General features: G+C 34.3%; 1 protein-coding gene across 2 annotated transcripts in view; it reads right to left on the reverse strand.

Annotated features, from left to right (window-relative positions):
• Window positions 1–11,316, reverse strand: part of LOC127869275 (uncharacterized) — a 37,273-nt gene extending 25,957 nt beyond the window's left edge. Inside the window, exon 1 of one of the 2 annotated variants that reach the window (XM_052411726.1) lies at window positions 11,169–11,316. Coding sequence is in view for 1 of the 2 variants with exons in the window: in XM_052411710.1 (XP_052267670.1) it covers window positions 10,133–10,220 (88 nt within the window). In the remaining variant the exon portion in view is untranslated. Of the gene's footprint in view, window positions 1–10,132; window positions 10,346–11,168 lie in introns of those variants that run through there. The other variant, XM_052411710.1, reaches the window with a different exon arrangement.
• Between the last annotated feature and the right edge of the window lie 237 nt (window positions 11,317–11,553).

The raw sequence follows: 11,553 nt of genomic DNA on the forward strand, positions 1-11,553 counted from the left end.
AACACATGCTTCGAATTATGCTCTTCCTATTCTGCATGTGACTTAAAAAATAGCGTGCTTAATGAATAATGGAAAAGCTTTCGTGAAAAACGAGCTTCGTTCTGGAAAAACTGGGCAAAATGCATGTGCCTCAAGTGTCATCCAAGATTAGCATGTGCAGTCCGCACAGACTTATCAGGGACGACACATTCCGCCTGTATACATTAGTTCGTTAAATGGACATCAGTTGTAAACACGTAAATTCAGTCTAGGCAGACAGTGTCGCCCCTGATAAGCCTGTGCGGACTTCATAGGCTTATTTCGGACGACCCTTTACGCACTTTAGCCCAGTTTTCCCACACACGAAGCTCATATTAATTGTCCCAGCTGATGTAAAACAGGAAATAAATAAAAGCCTCTATATACTATGTCTATCTTTGAAATCGCCATGGATTACATACACTAGTAATATTTGGTTTTTTATTTACGTCACTCAATGCTTTGCGTGAGATCAAAACGACAGGCCTCAAAGTCGTACGGAGCCTATGAGCGTTTATAACGAGAAACACAATGTGACACATGAAACAACATTTTTTCAGTTTACGTTTATCTGATTTTAATTGGACATCATGTAAAACGCATCGTTGTTCAAATCGTTCATTCAACTTTCGAGTATAAAATTAGTAGATGTATAAAATTGGGGTTTCGCACATGTACAATGTACTCATGTAAAACAATAAGTGAATACTCTTGGGGGCAATTACCTTGGGTCCAATTGCACTTGATGGAATAAGCAACCTCGGCTCTCTGATTTATTTTTAATGTTGTCACGTAATCGAATGTAAGTGTATTTGGTGAAAGTAAAACAAGTCTCTGACTTCTCAAAATTATTTCTTTTATTTTTCTAACTATTTCTTAACATCAAAATTGTATTTATAGTCTCAAAATTATTTTCTAAGTCTAGCTGTAGTATCTTTCTAACCTAACCGCGGAGCACCCTTTCCCTCTAAACATCCCCATTTTGTCTCTAAATTAATTTGCATATATTTTCTTTTAAGATTTTGATTGGTCCACAGCTAGTATGGTTATTATTCATTGGTTGATTCGTCAGAATATTCTAGAAGGAACATTTTTCATGTATTTACTTGCTTGGCGAATATACTAAAATCTAATCAATTTATATTGGTACTAATCAATTTATATTGGTTTAGAGTAATTCCGTTATATTCGTCAGTACCATAACTTGTGTATCCCAGACAATAGGTGACCCTTACATCTGTGCTGTTTGATGACCATGTGTGTTACTTTTAATCTCGTATCTATATGCTGACTCTGGACTCATTGTTAAGTATATGACCTTGATTCTTTTGTCTAATTGACTTCCCAATTTATTGATCACAATAATCGCACCCTGGGTGTAAACGTATTTGTGTTTTTACTTGAATTTAATCTTAAATCAGGTCTGACGTTCCATTTTATTGATTCCAATTATACTCAACCCTGGGTGTAAACGTATTTGTGTTCTTACTTGAAATAAATCTTAAATCAGGTCCTAGTTTATGCAAATACCTCCCAAGATGTATTATTAAATTCTCAAACTTCATCTTAACATTGCATATACATATTATTGGAATATACATATTACCCTTATTAATTTCCATCATAAGAATAAACTCATAAGAATAAACGATAAACGATATGTTATAAACTGTTACATTACACACAAACGTCATCTTAACATTGCGTATACATATTATTGAAATATACATATTATCCTTATTAATGTCCATCATGAGAATAAACTCATAAGAATAAACGATAAACGATATGTTATAAACTGTTACATTACAATATGACAACACAATAGAAAAACTATTCTATATCGTGTGCCATCCCAAAACCAAAAAACGGCTATGCAAGGCGTAAAACAGATTTTCAGAAAGACTAAATTATTTATTTTAAAAAGCGACGAAAATATCAGACCCGTCATTCTAACCAACAAAGAGGCACCAGGGTGAAAGTATTTCTCGTGACGATTGAGAAATCAAAAAGATGTCATACCATAACTACTACATGTACGTTAACCCATTTATGCCTAGCGTCCTGAAAAAAGGACATTGCAAACAGCGTAGACCCAGATGAGACGTCGCATAATGCGGCGTCTCATCTGGGTCTGCGCTGTTTGCTTGAAAGGAATTTCTTTATGAAATATTCTTAATATAGAAATAAATATACTTGATATCCCTAATTTTGGAAATAAATTGATCCAATTTAGAAGGATGGGAGAGTCCACTAGGCATAAATGGGTTAAGTTATTGGCTTTACTATTATCATACCACCTACATGATAATTTGATAAGCAGTGCAAACTGTCATTCGCAAGTTCAGATTATCAGCCAACTGAACAATTGTAATGCAGGATTCAATAGGATTATGGTTTTCTCTTTTAAATTATGCTATATTCCTTTGTATGACTTGGAGGGCAGTTAATAAGAGATTATTTTTCATATTGAATGACATGGGATTTTCGCAAAAGAGTGATAGTAAAATAATATTTACAACACAATTAATTTCTATGTATTAAAAGCGATACAGGACGAGGGTTAATTTTAAATTACACAAACAACTATTAATAAGAAATGATTGATAGCTCCAGCTGTGGTTTGTGGTGTTTGTCTTCTTCATGGTAACCATTGAAACACGGTCAGTCCTTAAAACTTAAAATCTCTGCCAAGGGCTATACAACTTATCTCTTTAAGTCTACGGACATTTTATCAATATTTGTTTGCTTGACTGAGAAGACGATCAGCCGATTAGCGTGTTTATGGTATAAACAAGTATGGCCCGGATTAAGATTGAACATATATATGGTATTCTATTAAATAGTACGAGTCTATAATGACTGTTTCCACAACCCAACTTAGTTGGAGCGTATTTACAGGGTACCATGTACTTAAAATAAAACAGACACTAATGTTTAACATGTGTTTATAGAAGTGAGATGGCTGTATTGAAGGCTTGTTTAATATTAGGATTTGTATTAAGGGTCTGTCCATAATCATACATTTTATACATGCAAGGTCACACAGCCAGTAAAAAACAAAACACGTATTTTACACATATTGAGTTCAAGTGAACGTGATGTTCTAACCTATTAACGTGAAACGGTATGCCCATATTGTTTCCCGATGTAATGTTTAATTGCATCTTGATTTTCCCTACCACGATTTGAACATAAAATACGCCTATGTTAAATGACTGAAATGGTATATTATATCAGTCGCGTTCTAGGCAGACTGGACTAAATTCGTTGTCGTAAAGTAGCGTCCCGGATTAGCATGTGCAGTTCGCACACTTTCCGTTTTCATGGATTTTTTCGCATGAAAGAGGTATCTTCTTAGCGAAAGTCCAGTCAATTCGGAAAGTGTCTTCCCTTATTAGTCTGAGTGGACTGCACAATCTAATCAGGTACGACACTTTACGTATATGCGCTATGGTCCGTTTTCACAGAGCATGGGTCATGTGTGTACATGGGCTGTATTGGAAAGCGGTCAATGTGTTAAAATGTGCAATCGTTTTTTGTATACCTATTTCATGGTCCTTTGAAAAACAATTCATTTGAGAACAGGTTTTAACAACATTTCAATTTTACATACAAAATGTTGGGCACATTTAGTCCTTATCCTCTTTTCCAACTACGGTTTTATATAGACGTTTAAACGCTGGTGTATACGTACCGTATCAATAGCTTTTTTATTTGTTCTTTGCCTTTGTTATTTATTTTTTTTTTTTTTTTTTAAGTCGGATCATTTATTTCAATTTTTTAACACTTATAGAAGTGATAGAACCAACAGCTCCTATATCAAAGACAAATACTTCAAGTAAAAAAAACAGCATATACGAGCACCTCTTTACGTTGAGTACGTTCGTCATTAGTGCAGTTGTTATGTAGCATTACGTGCGGTAGTTATAGCATTAAGTTATGTCAAAATGTCTTGTAACATAGTTGGTATTTATATATTCATAATTGTAGAAAATTATTAATAAATATTTTATCACAACAACCATAATTTTATGAATAGGATTTTTGAATTTTGGAGATTAATTTTAGATGTTTAATTATAAAGAATATAATGTAATAGATGATTAATTATAGAGAAAATAATGGTTTTAATAAAATTATAGAATCTTAATTTAAATTTTTACCAAATTTTAAGAGAAGGTAATTAAGTTTACATTAAAATGTACCACGGTTATCACGGTGCAAACCAAAACGTGACTGCCTAAAAATATATACTTAAAGATGTCAAAGAAGATAAGTTATGCAACACAGTCTGAATAATTTTTAGATGTTTAATTATAAAGAATATAATGTAATAGATGATTAATTATAGAGAAAATAATGGTTTTAATAAAATTATAGAATCTTAATTTAAATATTTACCAAATTTTAAGAGAAGGTAATTAAGTTTACATTAAAATGTACCACGGTTATCACGGTGCAAACCAAAACGTGACTGCCTAAAAATATATACTTAAAGATGTCAAAGAAGATAAGTTATGCAACACAGTCTGAATAAACTTATCTTGAAAAGCCATCGAAAATATTCTTTGACATGGTCAAATAAGATAATTTCTGCCCAGCACCTGTCGACCGCTTCGTTAAATCGGAACATAAGAGAGTCGGTCAACCGACATATTTATAATGGCCAATTGGTAAATGTATACAGCCTGGAGCTACTATCTTGCATCACTGAATCAAGGCTTTGATCGTCGATGTCCGTAAAATCACAAATAAGTAAATCAAACCTGCTCATTTTGCGATACACGGTTCTTTCTGAGACAGATAACAACCGAGACATTTATCCAGCACTGAAAACCCGGCCTCAACGAGTCCTTCTAGAACATCTTTTGATATCTCAAATTTTGGCTCATTCTGCTTTTAGACTGGCAGGTTCTGACCTCCAAATTTCAGACATTCAACGCTTAACTTCATGATATCAGCACTGTGAATAATATCTAGTGATCTCATCTCTTTCCGTGATAGTTTAAAAAATATATCAGGAGTTATCTTTACGTTTTAAAAGTATTTATATGTGTTTCAAGTTTTAATTTAGTAAGAATTAATCATATATCCGTCATGATGGTCATGATAGATTCAGTATTAATACTCAGCACACATATACGACTGTCACACTGCGTATAAGAAAATATTGTGCGTAATGTTGAGCCTACTGCATATGTTTATGTAACTAGTGCACGTAATGCTATAGCTATGTGCACGTAATGATGTGTACTGAACGAACGAGAGTTACACAGCACGTAATGTTTTTATAACAGCACGCATTGATGTAACTATTGCACATAATGACGAATGTACCGAACGGAAAGAAGTTTGCACAGCACGTAATGTTGTTACTACTGCACATAATTATGTAACTGCTGCACGTACTGACGAATGTACCGAACGTAAAGACGTTTGCACAGCGCGTAATGAATAAACTATTAACACATAATGTTGAATGTACCGAACGTAAAGAAGTTCGCACGGCATGTAATTATGTTAGTACAGCGCATAATGATGAAACTATTGCACGTAATGACGAATGTACCGAACATAAATAAAGTTTGCGCAGCACGGAATGATGTTACTGCTGAACGTAATGATGAAAATACCACACATAATGACGAATGTACCAAACGTGTAGACGTTTACATAGCAAGTAATGATGAAACTACTACACATAATGTTGAATGTACGTTAAGTAAAGAGGTTTGAACAAAACAAAATGATGTGACTACTGCACATGATGATGTAACTACAGCACGTAATGACGAATGTACCGAACGTAAAGAAGCTAGCACAGAACTTAATACTGTAACTACTGCGCGAATTGCTGTAACTACAGCCCATAAATTGCATAATGACGAATGAACCGAACGTAAAGAAGATATCACAGCACGTAATGCTATTGCTACAGTGCGTAATAATGTAACTACATCACATAATGTCGAATGTACAGAACGTCTTACAAGAAGTGTGAACAGAATATAATGTTGTTACTGCTTCGCGTAATGCTTTAACTACTGCATATAATGACGAATGTACCGAACGTAAAGAAAATTGCACAAAGCATAATGTATATTCCACTGAAAGTAATGATTAATGCACTTCAAACAACGACAGCAGTCATATGAAGTCAGTAATGGCGTTCCGTACACTTGTATGACGCATGTGGTCCTGTCCTACATCCTCGGACAGTATGATCTCTCACTGGCTAGACGAATCTCATAGCGCATTAAGTGTACTACTTCAACCGCTCGTGTGCCCCGTGCACGATCCAACATTGAATACGTAGTACTAGTGCATTGTCTGCACAACCGTAACGTCATTTCATGTGTTCAGTCTCGTTTTACGTGCATGGTTTATATTCTAAATATATATCATTGACGGATCAGATCTACTTATCGTTAAAACGCCCACAATAGTCAGGGCATGCATGGATATAATTAAACAATATAATTTAATGGACTTTAAAATGTATTTACTTTCAATTGAACATGGTTGAGTTTTATTTAAAGCGTCAGTGTCAGTTGCATGTGCGTAAAGTGTCGTCCCAGATTAGCCTGTGCAGTCCACACAGGCTAATCAGGGACGACACTTTCCGCTTTTATGACATTTTTCTTTTAAATGAAGTCTCTTCTTAGCAAAAATCCAATTTAGGCGGAAAGTGTCGTCCCTGATTAGTCTGTGTGGACTGCACAGGCTAATCTGGGACGACACTTTATGCACATGCATTAAGCCCTGTTTTCTCAGAACGCGGCTCATTATATTAGCAGTCAACTGATGGTCTCTCGATTGAGTTCATGTTTCCATATGTGATCAGAGAAACGAATTGACATAACAATACTCTGCCTACAGGATCGGATATTAATGAAAAGCATGTTCGATAAACAATTTAATGATTTTCACTTAAACTTAATATTTTTGGATTGAGTTTTGTTGTGAGTTTACTGTTTAGTGAAAGCGCTCGTTAAGCAAATTAAAAAAAAATCTATGAAAAATCAAATAACGAGAAAACCGTTGATATAAGGTCGAGAAAGGATTCAACATGTCTTTCGTTAGAAGTGTCTTTAAGTGTATACATTCTGATTTACTATAATAAAATGAAGTGCAATCAGATAAGCAATGAACTAACATTTCCTGTTTTGGCAATATAGAGAATACTATGTAAGTGTGATTGTGTACTTAAGTTTATCCCACGAGTGAAGAAAGGTTTACATGGCGAGTCTTGCCGAGCCTTGTAAGCCTTTCTGAGACGAGTGGGATAAATTTAAGTACACAATCACACTTACATAGTATTCTATGTAGGGTAACTCGCCCTTGAGTCGGACGGGTTAGCGGTATAAGTCTATAAGAAGAAAGCTTTGTGATCAAAGCCGGGACTCGGCTTGTGCAGGCTTTAACTATCATATCATATGAATCTATTTTACAAATGATTATTTGATTCCCAGCTTATGATCATTGAAAAATAGTTGAATTACAATACCCACTGCATTCGCCCATGGGTCGGACACATTCGCCCTTAACACGGACACAGATTTGTATTTAGCATTTATTTAGCATTTATTTGGTTATTCATTCCCTTTATTTATAAAAATGCAAGTTGCACTAACAGCAATGTGTTGATTTTATAAGTTTATTCTTTTGTAAACATGTTGACGAAAATAAGTTATAAACAAGAAATATCTTTTAAAAAGATATACGGCGTTGATTGTGGTTGGAGTTTATGAAAGGTAAAGAGTTAAATGAATGCGATCAAGGATAGCGAATGTCTTTTTCTGTGCAGTTCTTAGCTGCATCACACGCAATACGGGATGCTACGCGGAGTTTTTGCGGCTTATTTTACATTATTACATATTGCTAATCATAAACCTATAGATACAAAACAGAAAACCAAACGAATAATGGAAGTGAAATTAACACATATTAGTCAGCCGGCCACACGCGAAGTATCCGTACATATTTTAAATATTTATACTCGCGTTCTTCGACAAACCTGTTTTAGTGGTTTGTCGGGCATTCCTATTTGATTCGAGTATTAACAGTATCGAGAATCATCGCGCTCATGCTTAATACACTAGTCAATATGGTGGAATAATTCTTGTTAAATTAATTAAGAATAATATTTATCATGGTATTGTTGAAAACACATTAAGAATCTTTTATTGACATACCATAATTATATCGCTGGATATCTTCATTTAACATCTTTCTGGTCTAAAGAAAATTCCAGTTCACCTAGTTCACGCTACAGCGTCTTTATTATATAACGATTATTTTACTGACCACGAACTCCGGTCAGCTCATAAGGTAGTCGTGAACACGCAGCGATGACCTGTATATAAACTATGACATTCACACACACTAACCACGAACTGACGAAGGTGTAGAATCTTCGCACAAATTGTATTGATGTGAAGAGTTGAGTGTAAAACTGTTCTATCTATCATGCCTTTTCATAAGAGATAAAATTGTTGCATGCTGAACACGTAGTAAAACAGTGTTAGAAAGACGCGGCCATGTTTCCAATGTTCTGGTGGTATTCTCAAATCAGCCAATGAGACTTAATGAAGTGTATTCATTCGTGGGTAGCCGCGGGCAATTTATGAATGTAACCTAAAGGTCACCTAAGATCAATTGACGTTAAACAGCTACGCCGAAAAAGACAAAAAAAATGACATGGTCACTTGTTTGTATTGATGTGAAGAGTTGAGTGTAAAACTGTTCTATCTATCATGCCTTTTCATAAGAGATAAAATTGTTGCATGCTGAACACGCAGTACAACAGTGTTAGAAAGACGCGGCCATGTTTCCAATGTTCTGGTGGTATTCTCAAATCAGCCAATGAGACTAAATGAAGTGTATTCATTCGTGGGTAGCCGCGGGCAATTTATGAATGTAACCTAAAGCTCACCTAAGGTCAAGTGACGTTAAACAGCTACGCCGAAAAAGAGAAAAAATGACATGGTCACTTGTAATCCGACCTTTACAACAGCGGAACCATTTGTAGCACTGGGGTGACAAAGAAAAGTACAGACATTAAAAGAAAAACATTGTGTGATTCTTGCTGTTTGTGAGCTATGGGAGTCTTTATAGATTGAGTCATGTTATTTGGAATGTATATGTGGTTAATTCTCATCCGTATGCCGCTTTCATTACATAAACTCATGTTCGCCAAGCCCATAAGGGCAAATTGCGTTCGCCTCAAAGGCTAATTGAGTTGTAATTCATTGTTTACTGTAATACCTATACAATAGAGCAAACCACTGAAAATTACATTTCATTAGTATAGAATAAGGTTATGTTTTCAATATAAAGTCATTTGTGAATGCGTTCAAACTTATCTGACCAAAATGCCGTTGGTATAAAGATAATCGATAATTGAAAATTCTGAATTTTCCGTCACCAGAAGTAATTAAAACTTAAAAGAATCCTAATTCATCGTGAGATAATTTGTGATTACATTTCATTTCAAAATTGTATTTATTTTGAGTATGATGGGTAAATTGTTCGTTATAACGTCACAAATCATGCTATACAAAACTGATCTTTGAAAACTACAAAGATAAAAATGTCCGACTCAAGGGCAAAATCGACTCAAGGGCGAGTTACCCTATCCTACAATTTATTTTTTATTTAATTTACTCCTGATGCTATTTAAATAGTAGTCTTAAATTGATAAAATAAAAGCAAAAAAAAAACACACATTAAATCTATCATTGCGTAGTAATATGAATTGTGATCTTTCCCGTTTACGGAACTCGAAATAGTCCTTACGAATTCCACGCAAAAGAAGAGAAACGAGACAAAATATCGCAATACTCCTCGATTCAATTTTAATCAGCGTTCCAAATGTTACACACTCAAGTACAACTCAAACTACAATTCTTGTTTAACCACTGTTAAATACCAAAAACAAACATGGCTGCCATTTTGAAATTTACAAAATGTGTAGACACCTGCGTGAAGCATGATTCAGCATTTATCCCCGCCGATATTGTTAATTTTAGTCTATAAACAACTTTTCTTTTTACACACTTAACTTACTGACATACAAAGTAAAACATATACTGGTTATTGTTCTACTCACCGAAGTTGTGTAAAAAACATAATTTTTTCGTAAAGTTTAATTTGCTTCCAGACCATGGCGTGTTAAAATTCTGAACACATTTCTTCATCGCAATCCATCATTTCCATTTTAAAGCACTGGATGTAACTTGTAAGCAGGCAATTATTTGTGGACAAAGGAACGACTTATTCATCAAAAAAATTACCCTTTTAATTCAATATCGATTTCCTTCAAAAAGTTAAAGAACAATTCACTGACACTTTTCTTAAATTTAATCCATCAATTGTTCAACAAAACATCGCGCTATTAAAGGGGCCTTTTCACAGATTTTGGCATTTTTTTTAACTTATTCATTAAATGCTTTATATTGATAAATGTAAACATTGGATCATAAAAGCTCCAGTAAAAAATCAAGAAAAAAAATAAAAAAAGGAAAAGAACATTGCCCGGAGCAGGTTTCGAACCAGTGACCCCTGGAGTACTGCCAGAGTCCTGAAGTAAAAACGCTTCAGCCTACTGAGCTATTCCGCCGAGTACTCATTAATGACGTATTTTATACCTTATATAAGCAATCTTCGTAGTTTCACAAAATTTAACGACAAAAACAGAACTCTCCAAATTATTCAATCGTTTCGCGTTGCAACGCTTTATAATTTTTAGGTTTTAAAATCGTCAAAAGATGCATATAATGGCTATATTAGAGCATGGCTAATGTTCAGTATTACTGTTTCATCACAAATATCATAACTAAAACGAAAATTTGCGAATCTGAGTCAACTTTTTTCAATTTTGTCAATTTACCAAAGCGTGAAAAGCGTTTTTACTTCAGGACTCTGGCAGGACTCCAGGGGTCACTGGTTCGAAACCTGGTCCGGGCAATGTTCTTTTCCTTTTTTTAATTTTATTCTTGATTTTTTACTGGAGCTTTTACGATCCAATGTTTACATTTATCGATATAAAGCATTTAATGAATAAGTTACAAAATGCCAAAATCTGTGAAAAGGCCCCTTTAAAGTATACATTCGACATTTTAACGAAATCGAAAATGGAGTCTCACCAGTTTCATTCCAGTTTTATATCCCAACACTGTTATTCACACTCATAATATGATAATAATCCATCGTAAACACACACAATAATCGTTCGATGCTTAAAAAATATTTAATTGTTAAATAAAAACCCTCCAAGTCCGAATGTATGTTGTTCTTAAATCCAAAGCGTCTAGCTAGTTTCGTCATTTAAATTACGTCACACGAGATACGTCATTAATTGCGTAATCAATTGAATGAAAATAAAAGTATATATACGGAAAGCTGGTTCTTCATAAATTTTAGTGAATAACCAAAATAGTATTATAGTATGACTCAAAACCTGTGTCCATCTATAATTTAGTATAAAAGTAAGATATATATTATAGACGTTAATACACGGCTGAGCCGGGC

This window comes from Dreissena polymorpha, chromosome 1, assembly GCF_020536995.1.
Source record: "Dreissena polymorpha isolate Duluth1 chromosome 1, UMN_Dpol_1.0, whole genome shotgun sequence".
NCBI lineage: Eukaryota > Metazoa > Mollusca > Bivalvia > Myida > Dreissenidae > Dreissena > Dreissena polymorpha.